Source organism: Bos taurus, chromosome 17 (assembly GCF_002263795.3).
Source record: "Bos taurus isolate L1 Dominette 01449 registration number 42190680 breed Hereford chromosome 17, ARS-UCD2.0, whole genome shotgun sequence".
Taxonomy (NCBI): Eukaryota; Metazoa; Chordata; class Mammalia; order Artiodactyla; family Bovidae; genus Bos; species Bos taurus.
This window is the reverse complement of record NC_037344.1, coordinates 72,446,115-72,466,761: the sequence shown is the minus strand read 5'-3', so window position 1 is coordinate 72,466,761 and position 20,647 is coordinate 72,446,115. Positions and strand designations below refer to the sequence as shown.

General features: G+C 59.6%; 1 protein-coding gene across 5 annotated transcripts in view; it reads left to right on the top strand.

The window, feature by feature from the left end:
* The window catches only part of MED15 (mediator complex subunit 15), a 45,170-nt gene that overhangs the window by 9,364 nt on the left and 15,159 nt on the right, over nucleotides 1–20,647 (top strand). For 3 of the 5 annotated variants that reach the window (XM_010814252.4, XM_059876169.1, NM_001099175.2), the window contains 4 exon segments: nucleotides 5,775–5,862; nucleotides 16,430–16,481; nucleotides 17,685–17,714; nucleotides 18,831–19,043. In XM_010814252.4, coding sequence (XP_010812554.2) covers nucleotides 5,775–5,862; nucleotides 16,430–16,481; nucleotides 17,685–17,714; nucleotides 18,831–19,043 — 383 coding nt within the window. 5 annotated transcript variants of the gene reach the window in all.

Sequence of the window (20,647 nt, the reverse complement as noted above, 5' to 3'; positions counted from 1 at the left end):
GGTTTATGAGGCTTCGTGCTGCCCCCGTCCCAGAGGCCCAGGCTCTCTAGGCCACATGGTCGCTCCCCGTGAGGGCCCGGAGGACCCCACTGCAGGACGCTCTTGGATGTGAGCCTCCTTCACTCATCTCTGCAGTGTCTTCCTGTGTGCTTGAAATGACCCTATTTGTCTGTCTGGGTGAAGTAGAAACGGATACTTTATTACTTTGCCAGGCAGAGGGGGACAGAGTGTGCTCCTGCCTTAAACACTGCGTGTCCCCGCCTCCCCGCTGGGAGCGTCTGGTGAGGTTAGCACGGTGGCTCCAAGGGCGAGGAGGCCCAGCCAGGCCGTCCCAGAGGAGACCGGCCCCGGGCGTGCTGCGGAGGGAGTGACGCTGAAGCTGAGACTCCAGCACCTGGGCCACCTCATGCGAAGAGCTGACTCACTGGAAAAGACTCTGATGCTGGGAGGGATTGGGGGCAGGAGGAGAGGGGACGACAGAGGAGGAGATGGCTGGATGGCATCACCGACTCGATGGATGTGAGTTTGGGTGAACTCCGGGAGTTGGTGATGGACAGGGAGGCCTGGCGTGCTGCGGTTCATGGTTCTCGAGGAGTCGGACAGACTGAGCGACTGAACTGAAGGGCGGAGTCTCTGACAGGATGAGGGTGTGAGCAGGCTTGCACCAGATGAGATGACCCTTTAATTTCCTATCTTGTTCAAAGTCCCATTAGGGCTTCTCCAACCCTTCACAGAAGTAGGGATCATGGGAGTGCGGTCTCCCCACTACTTGGAGAGCTCACATCTTGGGACCAGCGTTTCCCCTCCCTCTCCCTGACCCCCCTCCCCTGGACCGTTTTCAGTCACATCCCAGATACTGTGTGATTCTCACTGCCCGAATCAAGTGTGGATCTCTGGAAGACATGGCTTTGCTCCTCCCGAACACTTCACAAGTCCTGCGAGATAAGCACTTTCGTAAGCTCTTGGCTTGACACAGACCATCCTTACCGGGTGGTTGCCCCGGGGTGGCTGGGACGCACTCAGGGCTGGAACCTGGGGAGCCACCGTGGTCCCAGGCCTGGAGCCCGGGGTCAGTGCATGGATGAGTCAGACGTGCGGAGTGAGAGGGTGACGAAGCTTTGTGTGGCTTCTCGAGCTCAAATAAGACACACCCTCCCAAGAGCAGCAGTAGCTTCTTTAGGTCTGGTTCTTTCCCTGAGCCTCATCCGCCGTTGAGAAATCTTTCTAGCAGAAACTGGAGAGCTCCGTCAGACCAACAGGGACGTGAGGAGAAAACAGGGAGTCGAGGTTTGGGATGTAGCTTGAGACAGGCTCCCAGCTGCTGTGAGGGCGGGCAGGCGTCCTCCAGGCCGGGAGCGTCTGCTCGCAGCTGGTGACTAAGCCAGCTGCGTCTCGTCGTTTCCTGCTGCCAGCGCAGCCCCCTGGGTGCTGGGCCGCACCGGCACGGCTGGTCTCTCCCGCAGGGGTGCTGTGCCCCGGGCCCTCTCTGGTTGGCTGACCGCGCTGGCCGAGGGCTGCGGCCTCAGTGGCCTCTCGGTGCCACAGGACCGCCTGTCCTTCCCCACCTCGCTCTGGTGGCCTGGGGGCGAGGCCCTCTCAGGGCTGGGGTCCCGCAGGGCCCTGCTGTCGGGGTTCTTGCTCCCTGGAGGCTTCCTCCTCTTGGGCTCAGTGTCTCGGTCCAGCAGCCTCCAGGAAGGGCTCTGGGGAGGCACGTCCGTCCCGGTGCACGCGGCCTCCTCGGTGGAGGGGCTCCCCGGGGACTGAGCCGCCCATCCCGCTGCTGCTTGGGCCCAGGTTGGGAGCCTCTCCTCACAGAGAGCTTCAAGGCAGCTCGCCTCGGGCGGCACTACAAGGAATGCTCCTCTGCTTGCTCCCCGGGGCTCTGTTCCGCCACTCCGGGTGCGCCCTTCCCCAGGCCCCTACAGCTTTGACCCTCTTCTTGTCTCTATCTCCTGTTTCCTGGCTCTGGCTCTGCCCTGTGGGAGACATCTTCAGTTTTATCTCTGACCTTTCCCTGCTAACATCTAATAAACTTTGATTTGTGAGAACTTTGTTTTTTTCTTGGCAGTGTGACTTTTCTGGTTTTACAGTGTCCTGTTCTTGTTAAATGGATGTGATGTCTTATCTGTTACACTTGGATAATAAAGGTAGTTTCTTGGTGTTTTCTTCTTCCTGCTGAGCTTCTCCAGGGGGTCTTGGTCTGCCGTGTTAGATGTGTGGGAGCCCGTGGTCAGCTGCTCACCTGACAGGGCTCTGTGAGGCAAGTGGAAATTAAACCTGCAGGTTCCGTCCCTCTTTCCAGCCTGGGTTTTCAGCTCTTACTTAATTTTACTTTTATTTAAGTGAGGATATTACAGGGAGTGTGTGTGTTTGGATCATGACTTGGGCTAGCGCCTCCCCCTGCGCGTGGCTCCGCTCCTCTGCAGGCGGGCTCCTCTCCCGAGAGTCGCAGTGCACACTGGCACCTGCGAACATGTGTGCTTACTCACTTTTCATTCTGGCTGATCCCTTATCCTCCTCCTCTCCACAAAGGTTCACGATTTTTAAAGAAGTCTCTGCCTAAGAGAGTATAGCACTCGAAGAGACGAACCAAAGAAAGTTTAGGTCTTTTCTGACTTGACAGTGTGAACCCTGTAGATGTGTGAGTCGGACACAGCGTGTTCCCTCTGGGGGCCAGTGCGGTGACTTGTCTCCTCTCTGGAAGCAGGCTCCCGGGCTTCCTTGGTGCCCGATGGCATTTAGGGAGGATGGACAGTTCTCTGCTGTGCTGGCCCGAGCCATGCTTCACCAGTCGGCTCCCTGGGCTGTGCTGCAGGTGTGGGGAGCGCGCCCCCGGCCCTCGGGCCCTGGCACCCCTCCTTGGACCTCAGGGCAGGGCTTGAACTTCTCTCTCTGATGGGTGGCCGATAAAAATGTGGGAGGAATCTCTTCCGTTGAGGCAGTCCGAGTGCAGGTTGGAATAGAATTTCCAGACACAGAGCCCCATATGGGGCACCAAATGCTGGGGCAGTCCAAGCGCAGGTAGGAAAAGGATTTCCAGACCTCGAGCATTTCAGACGGCAGAACAAAGAGCAGAAGTAACACGGGCACCGTGAGTGCAGTGGGCTGAGAACTCCTGACGGGAGTTTTCCTCTCAAGGGAGAGTCGACAGTTTTCCTGAGTTAACGCCAACTTTTATAGCCTCAGGACAAAGAAAATTCCTGCTGGAAGGCTGGTGTTATGTGATGAGTTGTGGAGCTATAGGGTGTTCACTGGAGTGGGCCTCTTTGCCTACTGGGGAGTCAGGAAGCTTGCTAGCGATGATCAGGGAGGAGGGGGCTTTTGGCGATGGGTACGAAGGGGCTCAGTCAGCGTCAGAGTGACCTGGGCTCCAGGCTCTGCTCCTGTGACCTTGGTGCAAGGCCTCGCCCCTAGGGTCTTGGGGGCAGGCCTCAGCATCCTCCACCTGGCGAGTGCTGCCCGTCTGTACCGTGTGCGCTGGTGCTGTGCTTCAGAGGGCCTGCCCCTTCCCCTGCGGGCGTGCCACGTCCCCTGTCGTCCTCTGCGCTGCTGCGATTCGGATCTTACGCTGGGTGCAGGGTCAGCCGCCAGCCGCAGGCTTCTGTCCTGCAGTGGCTGAAAAAAAGCCTGCACACACAGGCAGCACTTGGCCAGGTCGCCTGGGAGTGGGGCAGGGCTGCAGAGACCTCCACCCCTGGGAGGCCCGTTGGCTGATGGTGTCATGGTTCCCAAGTCGGGCAAGTTTCCTTTGGTGGCATGAAAGCCTTTGGGTGGGCGGAGGGCATCCGGTCCCCCTGAGGCCAGGAGCTTCGCCACGGGCCCCAGAGGGAGGGTGGGGTGCTGGGGACTCGGCCCCCGTCACACCTGGGGAGGCCCCCTTGAGGAGGGGGTGTCAGGAGAGACAGGAGCGTGGGTGGGAGGCTCCGGCTCCTGCACACCCTGTGCTTCCTGGGCCTGTGTGCCTGACGGCGTTCCTCCTGTAACCTCAGCGTGACCCCGGGAGCTGGCATGGTCCCATCCGCCCTCTGCAGGAGGGACGCACAGGGACCTGGAGGTGGTGCTCTGCACAGGGGCACTGGCGGGGGTCTGGGTGGCCAGGCCCGTGGCCTGAGCGCACATCCGGCTCACGTGCAGGCACAGCCGCCCGGGGGCACACAGCGGGCGTCCACCTTCTGCTGCAGATGCCAGCGTCGGGGGCGAGGGCTGGATACTGACTGAGTGGAGTTCCCCACTGTGGAGGTCTGGAGGCGGAGGCCACCGCAGAACGGCCCGGGCGTGCTGAGACGTGGGGTGAGGACTGGGCTGAGAAGAGGAGGCCCCCGGGTGTCTCTTCTGGGCGGCAGGCTGCAGGGGGTTCCTGGTGTGTCCCTGCAGGTGGGTTCTGGGCTCCGGCTGGGGGACTCGGGGGCCCAGGTGGTGGGTCAGGTCTGGACCAGAGACGAGTGGAGCTCTGCCTGGGCAGAGGGGCAGCCCCCCAGTCCCCCGAGGATGGGTCCGCTCAGTCACCTCTGTCTGAGGTGCTTGGGGTCTCCGAGCCCACTGGTGTGTGGAGGCCCTGCCCGCGTGCTCTCCCGGCCTGCCCGGGTCTGGCCTTGTGCTCCCGCTGTCTTCCTGTCGCCTCTCCTGAGCCTGGTTGCGTGTCTTCTGGTGCGTGGGTCTCCCCCACCCTGGCTGCCTCTCCAGCAGGAACCTGTTGCTGCCTCTGGGCCCGGTGCAGGCGCAGGCTCGGGGAAGCAGGCAGGAGGTGGGCACGCTGGCCTCAGGTGGAGTGAGTGGCCTGGCAGTGGGCGGCTCCGTGGTAGTTTACTTGTCTTCACACGTTAGTGCAGATCTGTGTCTCAGCGTTCGGCACCCTTCCTGGGATGTCTTTCGGGACGACGGCTGTGGCCCTGCAGCCCTCTGCACGCTCGCGGTGCCCAGGGTGTGGGTGTGTTTGGAGCTGTCAGAAGCCCACGGTACCTGCTGGACCAGGCTTGTTGGATTCCATTTTGGGGGTGAGGGGTTCTTTATCAGCGAGCCCAGCTCTGGGGAGAAGGGCGGGGAGACCCATCCTGCAGGGAAGAAGGTGGCCTGTGAGCAGGGGGCCCGGCTGGGGGCCCGAGCCTGGCGCCCCCTCCTTTCTAACAGGTGCGCACCTGTCCTTACCTGTGTGGGGCTGCGGGGTGTGTCCTGCCACCCAGAGAGGCTCCAGCGTAGCCGTGTGCACAGCTGTCGCCTTGCAGGGTGTCGCGTGATGGAGACCTGGCTCCGATTCGGTCTCTTGCTGTGCGTGCATTGGCATCTGTGAGGTCGGCATCTGCCTTGAGCTGGAGGTTGATGAGGTCGGGCTCATCTCCTTGATCCCCCTGGGAGGACCTGCATGTGGGAACTTCGCCTTGGGGGGACTAAGGTGACTGGCACGGCCCCTCAGTTCTGCACGGGTCCCCTTGCTCTTGGTGCCGGAATTGGGAGGGGACACGGGTGTCTGCAGGGCAGGAATTGGAGACAGTTGCCACTCTGCCATCAACTGTGCTGGTGGTGAGCAGCCCTAGGCTGGCCCCACTGCCGGCCTGAGCCAGGCGGCTGCTTCCTTGCCAGGGTGACCGCCGTTCACGGCCCTGCCGCCTTCTCCTGCGTTCGGCCACCTTTCCTCACTGTACTGAGGGCCCCTCCCTCCATGGCTGCCCTGGGCCTCGGCCAGGCTGGTGGGCAGGCCGCCCGTGGGCCCCGGACAGCTGCTGTGAGGGCGCTGGCCAGGGAGCCTGTGTCAACGTCTCTCCTCCTTTGTATTCCAGCGAAGATGCCATGAGGAAGGCTGGCGTGGCCCACAGCAAATCCAGCAAGGACATGGAGAGCCACGTGTTCCTGAAGGCCAAGACCCGGGTAAGCCCTGGGGGACGGCGCGTGGGGCAGGTGCCAGGCCGCGGGGACGGGGTGGCCGCTCACTGCTGGGTGCTGTCTGTGGGACCGCTGTGGGAGGGCAGTGCATGGGTGCCCAGGCTGGCCTGTTGGCACCCTGTCCGCGCCCAGCTCCCGTGAGTCCTGTAGGGTGCTGTTGGGCCTTGACGGCTCCTGTGGACAGTGCCCCGAGGCAGAAACACTCTGTCCTCAGGCTCAGGCCTCCCCAGGGGTCGGGCCCCTGCAGGTGGGTCCAGAAGGGCTCGCGCCCCTTCTCAGTGATGCAGGAGCTGCTCACGGAGGGCGTAGCCCTGGCACGGACGGGCTGGGCAGGTCCTCTGTGAGCTCTCACGAGAACGGGGCTGGCTGGGCGCCACGCAACCCCTCCTGTCATCGTGCGCCCTCCCGGGGGCAGAGCTGCTGGTCACAGTGAAGCGGGACAGACACGCAGAAGGCGCTCGTCTGGCCGCCTGGCTCCGCCGGGCGCCTGGCGCCTGAGCGCGGGGCTGCAGCTCTGGGAGCCTCTGTGTCGAGAGTCCAAAGCAGACGGTACTTACGGCCGGGTACTGGTGTGGGTGAGCCGGCTGTCGAGACGCACAGAGCTCCGTCGGGCAACCTTGAGCCTGTCTGAGTGTTTAGATAAGGTAAATACTTTCTGAAACGGGAAGACAGAGCTGACTGGCCTGGGCTTGATCAGCACACACATGTGTGTGTTAGTGAGCACGTGTAGGTGGAGGCTGAGCCGCCCGTGCTCAGAGGATGGTAAGCATTTCTTCTTTTATAGCAGCCATATCGAGCTCTGATTCACACATTGTACAATTCACCCAGTAGAGTCTGCGGTGCAGCCGTCTTTAGGGCTTCTCAGAGTTGTGCAACCATCACCGTGATGTGTTTCAGAGGAGTTTCTTTTCTTTCTTTTCCTTGTTTGGTGGCTCCGCTTGGCCTGTGGTATGTCACTTCCCTGACCAGGGATTGAACCCGGGCCCTGGCAGTGAAAGCCCGGAACCCTGACCACTGGGCCCCAGGGTCTCCTAGGGCATTTCCTCAGGAAACTGCGCCCATGAGCCGCATTCCCCGTCCTCCTCAGCCCTGCGCAGCCACCTGCCTGCTTCCTGTTGCTATCGATTTGCCTGTCCTGTACTTTTCATAAGAATGCGATCGTGAAATACAATGCTTCTGTGGCGTCTTAGTAACACATTCTCAGTGTTCATCCACGAGCTGTGTTGTGGCATGCATTCCACTCCTTTTTATTTTCGAATAATGTTCCCTTGCACGGATGCGCCACATTTCCTTTATCCATCCCTCATTGTCAAAGCTATGGTTTTTCCAGTGGTTATGTATGGATGTGAGAGTTGGACCATAAAGAAGGCTGAGCGCCGAAGAATTGATGCTTTTAAACTGTGGTTTTGGAGAAGGCTCTTGAGAGTCCCTTGGACTGCAAGGAGACCCAACCAGTCAGTTGTAAAGGAAGTCAGTCCTGAGTATTCATTGGAAGGACTGATGCTGAAGCTCCAATACTCTGGCTACCTGATGCGAAGAGCTGACTCATTAGAAAAGACCTTGATGCTGGGAAAGATTGAAGGTGGGCGGAGAAGGGGACAACAGGAGGAGATGGTTGGATGGCATCACTGACTCAGTGCACGTGAGTTTGAGTAAACCCCGGCAGATGGTGAAGGACAGGGGAGCCTGGCGTGCTGCAGTCCATGGGGTCGCAAAGAGTCGGACACAGCTGAGCAACAGTAAACCCATCAGTTGATGTACATCTGGACTGTTTCTGCTTTCTGGCTGTTACAGTAATGCTAGTCTGAACATTTATGTGCCAGCTCGCCTGGGAACATGCGTTTTCCTTTCTCTTTGGTATATACCTGGGTAAGAAGTTGCTGGATCAGGTGGTAGTTCTGTTTAACCTTTTGAGGAATTGCCAAATTGTTTTCAAAGCAGCCGAACCATTTTACATTCTCACTGGGGGTGTATTTTGTTCCAGTTTCTCCACTCCTCCTCAGCACTTGTTACTGTGTTATTGTAGCCTTCACGGTGAGTGTGGAGTGGTGCCTCGCTGTGGCTTTTAAACATGAATTAATTCCTGGCCATGCTGGGCCTTCACTGCTGCTGCCGCCTCTCCTTCGGTGCAGCGAGTCGGGGCGCTCTCTGGCTGTCGTGTGCAGGCCTCTCATCGCGGTGGCCCCGGTCGTGGAGCCTGGGCTTGCCAGCGCGTGGGCTTCCGTGCATGTGGCTCACGGGTTTCAGAGCTCAGGCCCAGTGGTTGCGGCGGCAGGCTTCGTTGCCCTGGAACACCTAGGATCTTAGACCAGGGATGGAACCCATGTCGCCTGCCCTGGCAGGCATGTTCTTAACCACTGAACCACGAGGTAGCCCCCTCATTGTGGTTTTGATTTGCATTCCCAGGTGGTTTACTATGTTTATTAGTCATTTGTATATTTTCTTTAGAGAAATGTTTGTTCAGACCCTTTGTCCGTTTTAAAGTTGAGTCATTAGTGTTTCTATTGAAGAGCTCTCCAAGTTTTGGAGGCGCATCTCATGTTGAGTGTGTAATGTGCTGGTGTTTGGGGGATGAGATGAGAGCCTTGGGGGGCTTCCTGAACTGTCTCCTTTGGAAACGCTCCCCTTGCTGCCCAGCACTGGTGGCTGTCTATTGCTATCTGAGCAGCTGCCCCAGAGAGCCGTGACCTGGAGCGGCGATGGTGTGTATCCTGACTCTGGGTCGGGCGGGGGTGGAGTAAACGCCCCTTGCAAGGCCGGGAAGTAGGCACAGCTGCGCGCCCCAGGATGCAGCTGGGGTGGCTCGGGCACACAGCGCCCAGGGGGCTTGCCCAGGCAGTCTCCCACCCGGGGGCCTGTGGTCAGAGCCTGCCATCTTTCCTTCACTTCCTCCCATCTCGCAAAGCAAAAGACATCCAAACACCCAGTTTAACTCTTAACACCTGAATTCCAGCAGGTGGGTCTGCTCTCTGCCTCAGAGAGACTGAGGGAAGCAGAAACCACAGGGCCTGGGGGTATGTGATGACAGCTGGCGCACTCTGAAGACGGGGCGGGGGGGTGCCAGGGCGCCGACCTCTGTGCTGCGTGTGTGAAGCGGCTCATCACGGCCGCGTGCGTGGCTGATGTTTGCTTATCGTCGGGTTGGTTGTTTTGTTTTTCTTGAAGTTCAGTAACTTAATTGGACCATCAGCAGTTCTCATCCACCACAGATTTTTGAAAGTGGTGACAGGCACGTAGGTAACCAGCCTGGAGAACTTGTTCGGTGGGTCTCCACCACGTTTTCTGGACAGCCGCACACGGATCGGTGTGGGGCGCTCCGCTCCCCTCTGGCCCACAGCTCTGCTGGGCCTGGTGCTGATACACACGTCAGGGGATCCCCCCTTCATGGTGAATTTCCCGGTTTCTTGGCATGCCCCAGGGGCATGCTTCTTGAAACCCACTCCATGGGTGCACTTGTGAATGTTAATAGTGTTTTCTCTGGCCGCCACCTCGTTGATGGCGGACCACCCTTTGTGAGAGTTTTTAGATGAGGCTTGTATGTTAAGCACGGCCCAGCTCTCATGCATGGTGTATAGTCCTGGGCACAAGTAGCGTGTCTCTGGTGTGAAGTGTGAGCTCCCCTGGCGGGGGCCAAGGTGAACCCAGGTACCAGGGAGGCCAAGAGTGTTGGGCTTGGGAGGCAGCCTGGAGGCTGCTCATTGGCGGGCCAGGGCGCGCAGACGTCCCTCTGAGGGGGACGTGCAGGGCGCGGCCTGGGAGAGGGGTGGTGAGCGCATGGCTGACCGGGAGGCCCCGCCTTCTCCAGCCCTGCTTGTGGACCCACAAGCCCACAGTCAGCCTTTGACTGAACCCGAAGACGTCTTCTGCTGTCCTTGTTTGATCAGGGACAGTTATCGGAGGAGAAAAGGACAACTGTATACATTGAAAACTGCAAACGGCGTGAAAAGATCAGCATTTTCCTCGCAGCAGCTGCTGAGACCTGCTAGAAAGGCCTGGGTGTGGCCAGTGGGTGGCAGGGCCAGAGCCTGCCTCCTGCCCTCTGCCGTCTGGGGTGCTGGCCGGGCCTCCTGCTGCACCCCCCACGTCAGCAGGCTTGCTAGGTGCTTGCCGCGGTTTTCGGTGGCTCTGTTTCCATGCTGAGAGAGTGCTTTACGAACACCCCGTGCAGTCCGTGGGACTGTCTCCACTTCAGCCGTGAAGAATTGGGTGTGGGCCAGGCGGCGTGGGGGCTGGCTTGCTGACTTTCTCCATCTGAACTTAGTGCTCAGTTTAAACTGGGTAAGGGGCCGCTGCCGTTCGTTACGCTGATCGTTTTTTGTATGTCTGAAATATTTTACGCTGTCTAAAGGTAAGATGTAAAATTATGTGAGCGGCAACACGACACTTGGCAAAGGCCTGGCTGGGCGCACTGGCTCTGGCGCCTGCGCTGCGCACTGACACGGTTGCAGCACAGGAGCGCTCGCACACAGACTTGGTAGCAGCTGACGGACTGCCCCGCGGAGCTCCAGGGCCTACCCTAGCCGTGTCTGGGACGAGAGCAGCTGCGTTACCGCGTGGTAACACTGAAGTGGGAACCCAGCCGCGCACCGTACACAGACCTTAACTCGAAGGGATGGAAGATCTAAGAGTTAAACTGCGAGACTCCTAGATACAGGCATGAGTCTTTGTGACCTCAGGTTAGGCAGTGGCTTCTCACTCAGGACCCCAAAAGCACAGGCAGCACAGCCTTCACCAGAGCTGAAGCTGTGAGCGGATGTGCACGGGCACGCGTGCCTGAGTGTGAGCGGATGTGCACGGGCACGCGTGCCTGAGTGTGAGCGGATGTGCACGGGCACGCGTGCCTGAGTGCCTCTGAAAACACCACAACATTGTTCGTTGTCTGTACTCTAGTGCAAAATAAAAGAGTTTAAAGTCAAAAAAACGTAAAAGCTGTTGTGTATCAAAGGACACCGAAGAGGGTAAAGAGGCCTGTGAAGTGGGAGGAAGCACCTGGGAACCATGTATCCGAAGAGGGACTGGAGCCCGCAGTGCATAAAGAACCACAGCTCCACGACAAGAGGCCAAACACCCAACTCAGACGCGGGTGAGGAACGTGGATAGACGCTTCTCTAGAGAAGACAGTCTGATGGCCAAGAAGCCGTGAAAAGATGGCCAGTGTCCCTCGTTGTTAGGGAAAAGCAAATCCAAACCACCGTGAACTGCGGCTTCACGTTCGTGGCGGCGGCAGTAAAAATGGGTGCACACTGCTTCCTCACCTGAGGAGTGCCGTGAGAAGTGGGAACCGTCAGACGCTGCTGGAAGGAGGTCCAGTGGAGCGGCCGCCGTGGGCGCACTGGCGACCCCAGAAGCCAAGCAGGCGCCCCGCGCGCCAGAGTGTGCGCGCAGGTACCGGCAGCACCACTCACTGCAGCCAGAAAGCGGGGCCCCACGCGCGCACCACCTGACCCGTGGGGGCCAGGATGCGGGCTGGCCACAGGGTGGGCCGTGCGGCGGGGGGAGCACGGACGGGCGGCCCAGCTCGGCTGGACCTTGGAAGCATCACGCTGAGCGCAGGGTCGCAGCCGCCAGAGGGCACGCGTTGTGCGAGGCGTCTGCATAAAGTGCCCGGAGCGGGCTGGTCTAGAGAGACAGGGTGTTTGCTTCCTGTAGCTGCTGGACGGGTTCCCACAGACGGCGGACCTTAGGCTCGTGACTTTGGCCTCGGGGCCCAGGGCTCTCCCCCAGGGGTCATGTTTGCAGCCAGGAGTTGATCAGTCTTACCCGTTTGACCTGTTTGCTGCATGGAGACTTAGGGAGCCTGACGCCCTTTTAAAATGTTGCCCTGTCTCTCTTTTGGCCCAAGTTGACAGGGGCTCTGCTGTATGACACTAACCCTTATGGGCCTCGTGTGTGTGACAGAGCCCCCATCAGACAGGGGGTCCCCACAGACCTTTCATCCCCCATCCCGGCGTCTGTGAGGTGGCCCAGAGGATTCCTCGCGTGCCTCGTCTCCTCAGCCCTGGCAGTCTGTCCAGCCACACCCTCAGCCTTCTCTCCAGAGCACGCACAGTGAACCTCCTGGTTTGCATGCTGGTTTTTGGTGTCTCGGACAGCCTGGGAATTTTCCAGACCAGGCCCAGGTTCCTTTCCGCTCGGCCTTTCTCCCCTGGGTTTTTTTCTTCCCTCTCGCATCTCTCTGTAGGCCAGCCAGCCCTCCCCAACTCTGTTCAATGCCTCTCGGGTCCGCCTTCCCCACAGCCCGCGGCCCGCGGCCCGTGCAGCCATATGTTTGCCCAGGGGGGTCCACCTTCCCTGCGGCCCGCGCAGCTAGACGTTTGCCCGGGGTGGCAGGGCTTCTCCCTGCTTTCGTTTCCGGTCACGCATTCTGCTTTCCCCCGAGCCCTCCCCAGAAGTACCTGTAACATTTGCCTCTCTCCCAGCGTCCTGTTTCTGATGCCATCTGTCTTCTCGAAGACAACGTGAGCTTTCTCAGCAGCTCCTTCAGTTCCTCTGCGTCTTCAGTGACAGACTGCTTACCACCGTGTTCCCACCAACAACCTTCCGTGGCCTGGCTCGGTCCTGCCTGCCCCGTGTTTCTTGTGGCCTGGGTGTTGGGCCAGGGGAGCACAGTATGCAGGGGTCTTGTTAGCAAGAGTACGTGGGAGGTGGTGCCTCATCGTTGTGTATGTTGTGTGTATTTCTGGGTGTCTTGGTATTCCCACAAGGCCACAGTTGGTCAGGAGTTGGGACAGGGACAGCCTGACTTTTTATGAAGTATCCCGTCCATTTACTAGCTAACGATTCCATCATTTAACTGGGCGCTGCAAACTGGTAATCGTCCTGAATCCTGGCTTTTCTTCTACATTTATTAGGTGGAGTTTTCTTGCTAAGAAAGGCTTTCTTTCATCCACTAGGGCGTCTTGGTTGCCTGAAACACAGCCTCTGGGGACCCTCAGGAACCCCTTCCTGTGGAATGGTGGCCCGGGGGTGGAGCGCGGCCGCTCCTCTGCTGCGGTCATGTCACGGGCCCCACTGCCGGCCGCAGGCACGCCCCTGCTCCTGGGGCCCCTGTCACGACCCCCCATCTTTGGTGGCTTGCTTGCCTCTTAGTTCAGGGTCAGCTGTTGCTCTGAGGAGCCCTTGTTCCTGTGGAGGGTAAAATGGTCCTGGCGGCTTGAGTGTGGGCCTGAGGCTGCTCACGGCTTCTGCGCCTGTTGTGGGAGTCCTGAGGAGGCCTATGGTTTTGAAACGCAGCAATCTCAAAACCCCGTGATTTCACATTGATATTTCCAGCTACAGGGTTTTGCTTTCATTTTAAGCGTGTATCTATTCTCCAGTGTGAATCTCTCGCCTTCTGATGTCGTTGGCATAATTACTTCTTTAAAGGACTTTCAGAATGAACAGACCAGTATCACCGCCAGTATTGGTAGCAAATGACAAAATGTGGGATGATGTTTAGGATTTCTTTACAGCTGTATGTGTCCTTAACATGAACCCCTTTCTCTGAGGAAATTTTTGCTTTTTGTTTTTTAAGATGATTGGTCCGAAAAACCTTTTCCATGTGATTCGACACCAACTTGTGTCAACTCATGTGTTGGGTTGATTTTGCATTTTTAAAACTTGAACTTGTTCTTTTGTTGTGGTTTTATCTTCAGTTTGGTAAAAGATTTATATACTTCCAGTGTGAAAGCTGTGTAACAAGGGAGTAGGTCTCCTTTCCAGCCCACTTCCTGGTATCTCTGGGGTTTAATTGTTGATCTGCAGCCTTTCCTGTGCAGATATAAAGCAAACGCGTGTGTTCGGATTCCCGGAGTCTTACACGGAAGTTCTGACAGAGTGGAGCATCTCGTGTGTAGCCTGGGGCGTTGCACCTCAGCCTGAGTGTCCTGCTTCTGCCTCCACTTGGTGAGGGGAGGCGTCCTCCTCCTCGGCCGAGATGTGGACGGGCTACATGCCGCGTGGGAGCTGCAGGAAGCCACGCCGTGCATCCCTGTACTCTGTGCCCTGTGGCCCCGCCCCCAGCCCGCTGGCAGCCCGCCCCCCAGGCGTGGGGGACGTGGGTGGGTCTGCGGGTGCGGCTGCGCTGTGCCCGGTCACACCCAGAGCGAGAACGGGGCAGGGGCCGGTGTGGGGGGGTGGGGGGTGCGCCTTCTCGCCTTTTCGAGGCTGCCCTAGGAAGGGCGCCTTGGAGCAGAAGTGGGCCCATAACCCGTGTGTCTGCTTGGGGGCCCGGAAGTCCCCCCGCTGGGGAGGCCAGTCTGCACGGGGGGTCAGGCAGCCGCCCTGGGGGCTGGAGGGGCGGCCTGTTGGCCCGCGAGGGCTTGACCCACAGGAGCGCTCCATGCCGGCCGCGCCCTGTGCCCCCTTCTCCCGTCGGGCGGTCGCTCTCCTCTCTGTCCCCTCCGGTCCCCAGAGCCTCCGTGGCCCTAGCCGTGGGCAGCCTCAGTGGGCGCGGACTGCGGTGCCCTCTGCCCACCTGGCTCCAGGCACTCGGTCCTGGTTCTGTGCCAGGGGATACACGCCTGGGCCTCCTACTGGTGGCTTTACTTTTACCTGAAGTATGGTTGATTCACACGTGGTTTCTGTCTCTAAGCAAAGTGACTCAGTTACGCACACGCCGTTCTTCCCGCGTCCGTCTCCGTTACCGTGGCCACAGAGCGTTTTGCGGGGCTGCGTGCCTCGTTTACACCGTAACAGTGCGCGCCTGCTGAGCCCCGGCTTCTGGTCCATCCCTTCCCCACCCCCACCCCCACCCCTTGGCAACCACAGGTCTGTCTGTGGTATGTCTGTGAGTCTGTTTCTACTTCATAGATTAGTTCCTCTGTCATATTTTGCATTCTAGATATAAACGATAGCATGTGGGATTTGTTCTCTCTGTCTGACTTAACTCGGCTCAGTGTGGTCGCCTCTGGGTCCATCCGTGTTGGTCTAGACGGTGCGGTTTCCCCCTCTTCTGGACTGGCGGTCTGTTGTGCGTGCACCATGTCCCCTTTGCCGCTCCTCTGCTGATGGGCACTCGGCTGCTCCCCTGTCCTGGCTGCCGTGCAGGGTGCTGGTGTGAGTGCCGGGTCGTGCATCTGTTCGAGTCCTGCTCTCCTCTGGCTGTCCGGGGCGGGACTCCTGGGTCTAATCGTAGTCCTGTTTTTAGTTTTTTTGAGGACCCTCCACACTGTTCTCCGTGGTAGCTGCACCAGTGTGGGTTCCCATCAGCAGGGTAGGAGGGCTCCCTTTTCTCCACGCCCTCTCCAGCATTTGTTGTTTGTGGATTTTTTAATGAACTGGTTGCTTTGTAACCGGCTTGCTCTTGATTTGGAAGTAGAAAAAGCTCAGCAGATCCTTTTGAGGTTCCTCTGACCCAGAAGTTGGCCTTACAGAGTCAGCTCTCGACCTGGCCGGCTCCCCGTCCCTGGCTCCTCGCCTTGGCCACCTCGTTTCTGAGCTTCCTTTAGCCCGCACTTCCCTTGCTCCCCACTTGCCACCCTGCTGCCCTTCGGGGGCCAGCCTGCTCAGGTGATTTGGGGACTTCTTTCCTCCCAGAAATTGAGGGGCATCAGGAGGGGGCGTGTTGAGCACCCCTTCCTCGCATCCCACCCCTCACTACCTGCCCTGTGGCCTCCTGGGCCTTTCCCCCGTTTTCCTCTGATTCCCCAGCTGAGGACACGCTGGTGGCGGTTTGAGATGGATGAGGGCTGACGTGGTTAGAAGGTGAGTTATGTGTCGAGTCTCAGAGACCCCCTTGGTGTGTCGCCTGAGAGCCGTTCTCTGTGCCCTGCGGTGGGTCCCTGTGACTTAGGAGGGGCTTGAGAGAGCAGGCGGGCCAAAGCTCTGCCCTCTGTCTGCCTCGCAGGGTGGTTCAGCTTCTCTGAAAGAAGAGTTTCCTTACAAACATCCCTTCGTTGCCCCCAGGACAAGCTCACAGTAGTGATTTCCCGGAACGCCCAGGAGTGAGTGTCCTTGGTTACAAAGAGGACAGTCCGTGAAAGGCAGGCCCTGCTGGGCGGAACGCCGGAACCAGGAGGGCCGTGGGCAGGGGCCTTCACCTGCCTCCCTGAGTGACGCTGCACCCTCTCCCGGACCTCGCAGTGAATTCTCGGGGGTGGGGGGTGGCCACCCAGATTTGCATGTAAATACCATGTCAGTAGCGTAACAGCAGCAGGCGTGGGAAAAGCGGAAGTGCTTCTCCAAACAGAGGCGAGACTAGAGCGGCCCTGCCCTCCCGGGCCTGCTTCCGAGGTGCCCTGTGACGCTGGGCAGGCCCTGCTGTGGAAGGGGGGGTGTTTGAGGCGCCCCCACCCTTGCAGGGTTGACAGCAGGCTGGAGGAGCAGCGGCTTCTGTTGTCTGGATACCTTCCTGGTTTCTCTTTCTGTCTGCCTTTCTCTGGCCTGGGGGAGCCAAGCTCTGCTGGCCTCTCCCGAGGGATGGATTCCAGAGGAGGCTGAGCTGGATGGATGGACAGACGGCTCAGTTGCCTTCTCTGCCCCCAGGAGGACCTCAGAGGGGCTGGGGTGGGAAGGGGCGTCACTCGCCTCACTTCTGCTCTGAGCTTCAACTGCTTCCTGTTTTTACTTTCAGGACGAATACCTTTCTCTGGTGGCCAGGCTCATTATTCATTTTCGAGATATCCGTAAGTAAAACGTCACATCTGTGGGTGGTGTGATCACCGTGGGAGGGCTGTTTGGACAATGCCAGCTTTCTGGGAGCTTCTTCACGGCTTCGCACCTCGTCCCGTGTTTCCCAGCCTCCCAGAGCTTCAGCCTGGACCCTGCTGGTGTGGCCCGAGGGAGGTGTTAGCGTCCGGGGGTCTGTGCTGGACTGCTCTCATTGCCTGTCTGTTTGACCTCCCCTCTTCAAGGACTGCTGCTTTGATCTCTAGGCAGTTCCTAAATGCGCAGAGTCCACCCTGGAACACACACTTCCTTCCCTGATATCTGGGTTTTTTTTCTTTGACCCACGGAGGCTGGACCTAACCGTGTTCCCGTCAGGCTGGACGCTTCTGGGGCCAGCTTCCTCAGTACCGCCCGCGTCCTGCCCTGGTGAGGCCTGGCCTGCATCCTGGCTTCTCTCAGGGCCGCTCCAGGCTTCCAGCCACAGCGCCTCCTGCCAGCCTGCCGTGTGCGCCCGCAGGAGGCGGCACCTCCCACACAGCCCTGTGGGGCGGCTGCGGCTCCACTGTCCCTCACCTCAGATGCAGGGAGACGCCGGGGCCCCGGAGTCCCTGCAGGGCCACTGCGCCCTCCCACACTGACTTCTTAGACTGACTTCACTTTCTTTGCCATGTTTGGGGCTGTCCCGTGGTGTTTGGAACAAGAGGAGCCACCACCAGAAGACTGGGGCCTGAGCTGTCTGTCCTGACAAGGGCTCAGCCTGACGGGCTGCAGGGCCCACGTGGGAGCTGGCCCTGGCACTTGCCTTTTCGGGGGTGCCCACGGCGGCCTCGCCCCGGGGGAGGGTGGAATTGCTGTAGCCGCTCCCCGCCAGCACCAGGGCAGGCTGGATCCAGCTTCTAAGCAGTCTTGGACAGACTCAGTGTCCTCATCCAGAAGACGCGACGCCGCCCCGAGCGGGCTGGAAACAGGGCTCTCAGCCCCTGGCCGCCCTCAGCCTCTCGTGTGCCAGCACTGCCGGCGGCGGGGCACACACGTGCACGTGTTCACACTCAGACGCTGAAGCCCCGAAGTGCGTTTTGTCTAGTTTCTAGGCAGAGTCGAGTCAGTGTTAGAAAATGACCTCTGGGCAAATGCTTACTGCACTGACTTAGCGTGGAAATATGTGATTATATAAAACTGTTTACTCTGGTTTCTTTTCTTTTTTCTTCTTTTTAACATAGATAACAAGAAATCTCAAGCATCTGTCAGTGGTAAGAGTTTCTCTTTTCTGAAGTTTTTCCCCACCTCAGCGTGGGCGGCAGGGCCGGGATGCTGGGAGCCGTGGGCGGGGTTGCTCTGTGCTGGGAGGAGCAGGTTCCCAGAGGGACGCCAACCCCCACCCGGCCTCCCCTAGCCTCAACGCCAAGCGGCAGCGCCCCCGTCCCATTCCTCGCGGCAGACTCACGTGGCGGCTGGGGCTTGTCTAGACCCTGGAGCTCTCCGGGTGGTAACTCGTGTGCATAGAGGTGCTTTCAGTGCAGTCCTCTCTGGGAACGTTTCCTAGAGAATAGCTGTGAATTCACCTTAAGTTACAAAGTTTCTTTGCAAGCTGAGTTGTCATTATTAATTCCATTTTTTAATTGCAAGGTTTTATCACATGGGAGCCCTGTTGATTTAGCCCGGGTCTCCCTGAGCAAGCTGCCAGTGAAGGGGTTTGGCTGACCCCAGCGCCCCAGGCGGGAGTAGCCGGGGGGGTGCTGGGGGGTGGCAGGGGGCAGGCCGGGGTCGGTGCGCCCGACCAGAGGGCGTCTGGGTTCTGGTGTTGTACGAGCACCCTGGGGCGCTGGGTTCTGTGGCAGGGTGCTGGCCGGGCCACTCCACCTGTGGGTGGCCATGGGCTGCTGTGACAGAGCCTCGGCTCCTCCCCAGGTACTGGCTGCTGGCCCAGCATCTCAGGCCTTCCCACACTTGTTCTCGGGGCTCTTTCCCGAGAGCTGCTCCTCCGTGGGGTCCTGCCCAGACTTAGCAGAGGTGGGCTTCTGGTGCGCATGGGACTTGTCCCCTCTCTGGGGGGAGACCAGCCCCCAGGCTCTGCTGACTGCAGAAGGGCCCTTGACCCCGTTTTCTCTGGGTGTGCCGCTGTGTCTCACCCCTGGGAGGGGCCTCCATCCAAGAGTGGCGGAGCCCCACGGGCTGGCTCGCCCCAGTTCCAGGCCTGCTGTGGGCTGGGCTCCTGCCTGGAGGGGCCCCGGCCACTCAGCGTTTGGGGCACTGAGGGCATCAAGCCTGAGGTGGGAGGAAGTGTGGACTCAGGAAGGCTTCCTGGCCCACAAGCCTGGACCAGGTCGGAGGGCACTGGCCTGAGACACACGCCCTGTGCCCCGCAGACCCCATGAATGCGCTGCAGAGCCTGACGGGCGGGCCCACCGCAGGAGCCGCCGGCCTCGGCCTTCCTACTCGGGGCCCGGGCCAGGCCCTGGGCGGGATGGGCGGCTTGGGGGCCATGGGCCAGCCAATGCCGCTGTCGGGGCAGCCGCCTCCGGGCACCTCTGGGATGGCCCCCCACAACATGGCTGTTGTGTCCACGGCCGCTCCGCAGAGTGAGTACACGGGTGGAGCAGGGGACACCCAGCCTCTGCCTCCGGGGGGGGGGGGACCCCAGCCCTGGGGCTGTGCTCTGTCTCAGGGCTCCTGCCCCACCCGCTCCGGGGGCAGCAGTGCGCTCCAGGACTGGCCTGGCCCCAGGCCTCGGAGGGTGGGGAGAGAGGCTGCACTGTGCTCCTGGCCCCTCTGGGAGTTGCAGAGGAACCGAGCCCGTGTGCCTCCCCCAGCTCCCACCGTAACACCCTGGCCGTGTCCCCAGAGCCTCCGCAGGGCCGTGCGCTCAGGCCGACTGCACTCTGACGCACTCTGGGCGTGCACGTGTGTGGCTCGGGGAGGTCTCATCAGGTGTGGAAGGGAGTCAGCACACGGAGCCTCCCCGCCAGCCGGCCGTCCTGGCTTCGCCCTTTAGCCCTGAGCCGGGCAGCCGCTCGTCTGTTCTCGGCCTCAGTAATCTCTGGCAAGTGTTGCATCAATGGAATCGTGCGATATTTATGTTTTTGAGACTGTCTTTTTCACTTGGCATAACGCCCTTAGGGCCTCCAGCTTGTGCCTGTCGTTCCTGCCTTCTCACTGCTGAGGAAGGTTCTGGGGCTGCGGTCCATTCATTGACTCAGCCTTGGAGGACAGGCGGGTTGTTTCTCTTTGGGCTGTTAAACTAAAGCCAGTGTGAGCGCTCGCGTTCCGGGCGCTCTGTGCCCACGTGTTTGGCCTCGTGGCCCTCCCGGGAACCCCGGGAACAGGGCCGCCGTGGCCCCGGTGCGCGGTTCTCTGCCCGTGTGCTCCGTAAGGTCCCCTCACTTCTCCGAGGCCGGCCACACCCTCACGCCCCTAGCCACCCCCACCCCCAGAGCTTCATTTTTTCTCCTTACTGAGTCCTGCCTTGTGACACCTGGCTCCCTGCTTGGCTCTTCATCTTGAGCTCCACGTCCCCTCTCGTCAGCACAGGCGCACACGTGCACAGGCGCACACAGGGCGGCCTTCAGAAGGCTGCTCTGCCTCCTTTTCATGTACTACTCTGGTATACCATTGAATTTCTCTTTTTCACAAACTTAGATTTTATAATAAAACACAGTTTTGAATTGGATGAGCTTAGTGTGAGTTGCAGTCTCACTCCCGAGACTGTCGGCCCAGCGGGGAAGTGCTGGTGCCAGCCTGCACCCTCCCTGGCCCGACCTTGGCCACGTCCTGCGTCGGCCCCTGAGGGGCCCGGAGGGCGTTCTGTGGCCTCTGCCCTCGTGTCTCACTGCTGCCCCCGCAGAACCCCCTGTGACCTCTGGGGCCTGGTCTGCCTGAGGCAGGTGTGTGCCTGAGGGCACTTGCCACCCTTTTTCACACCTCCGAACGCTGCCATGGAATTCAGGCCCTAGTGCCATGCCCCAGAGTGTAGGCCCTGGGTCCAGGGTTTGACCAGGGCACCCAAAGGCAGTCCAGAGCCCACTAGGCACCTCCTGGTGGCCTGGGTTAGTGACAGGGAACACCCTGCAACTGGGTGAGGCTGGGCTTTTAGACTCAGCATATTTTTGTTCCTCGAAGAGTTTTATGTCGTGTGTTTGAGACCAACTTTAAAAATCAGCCTTGTTTCCGGATTTCTGGAATCTGG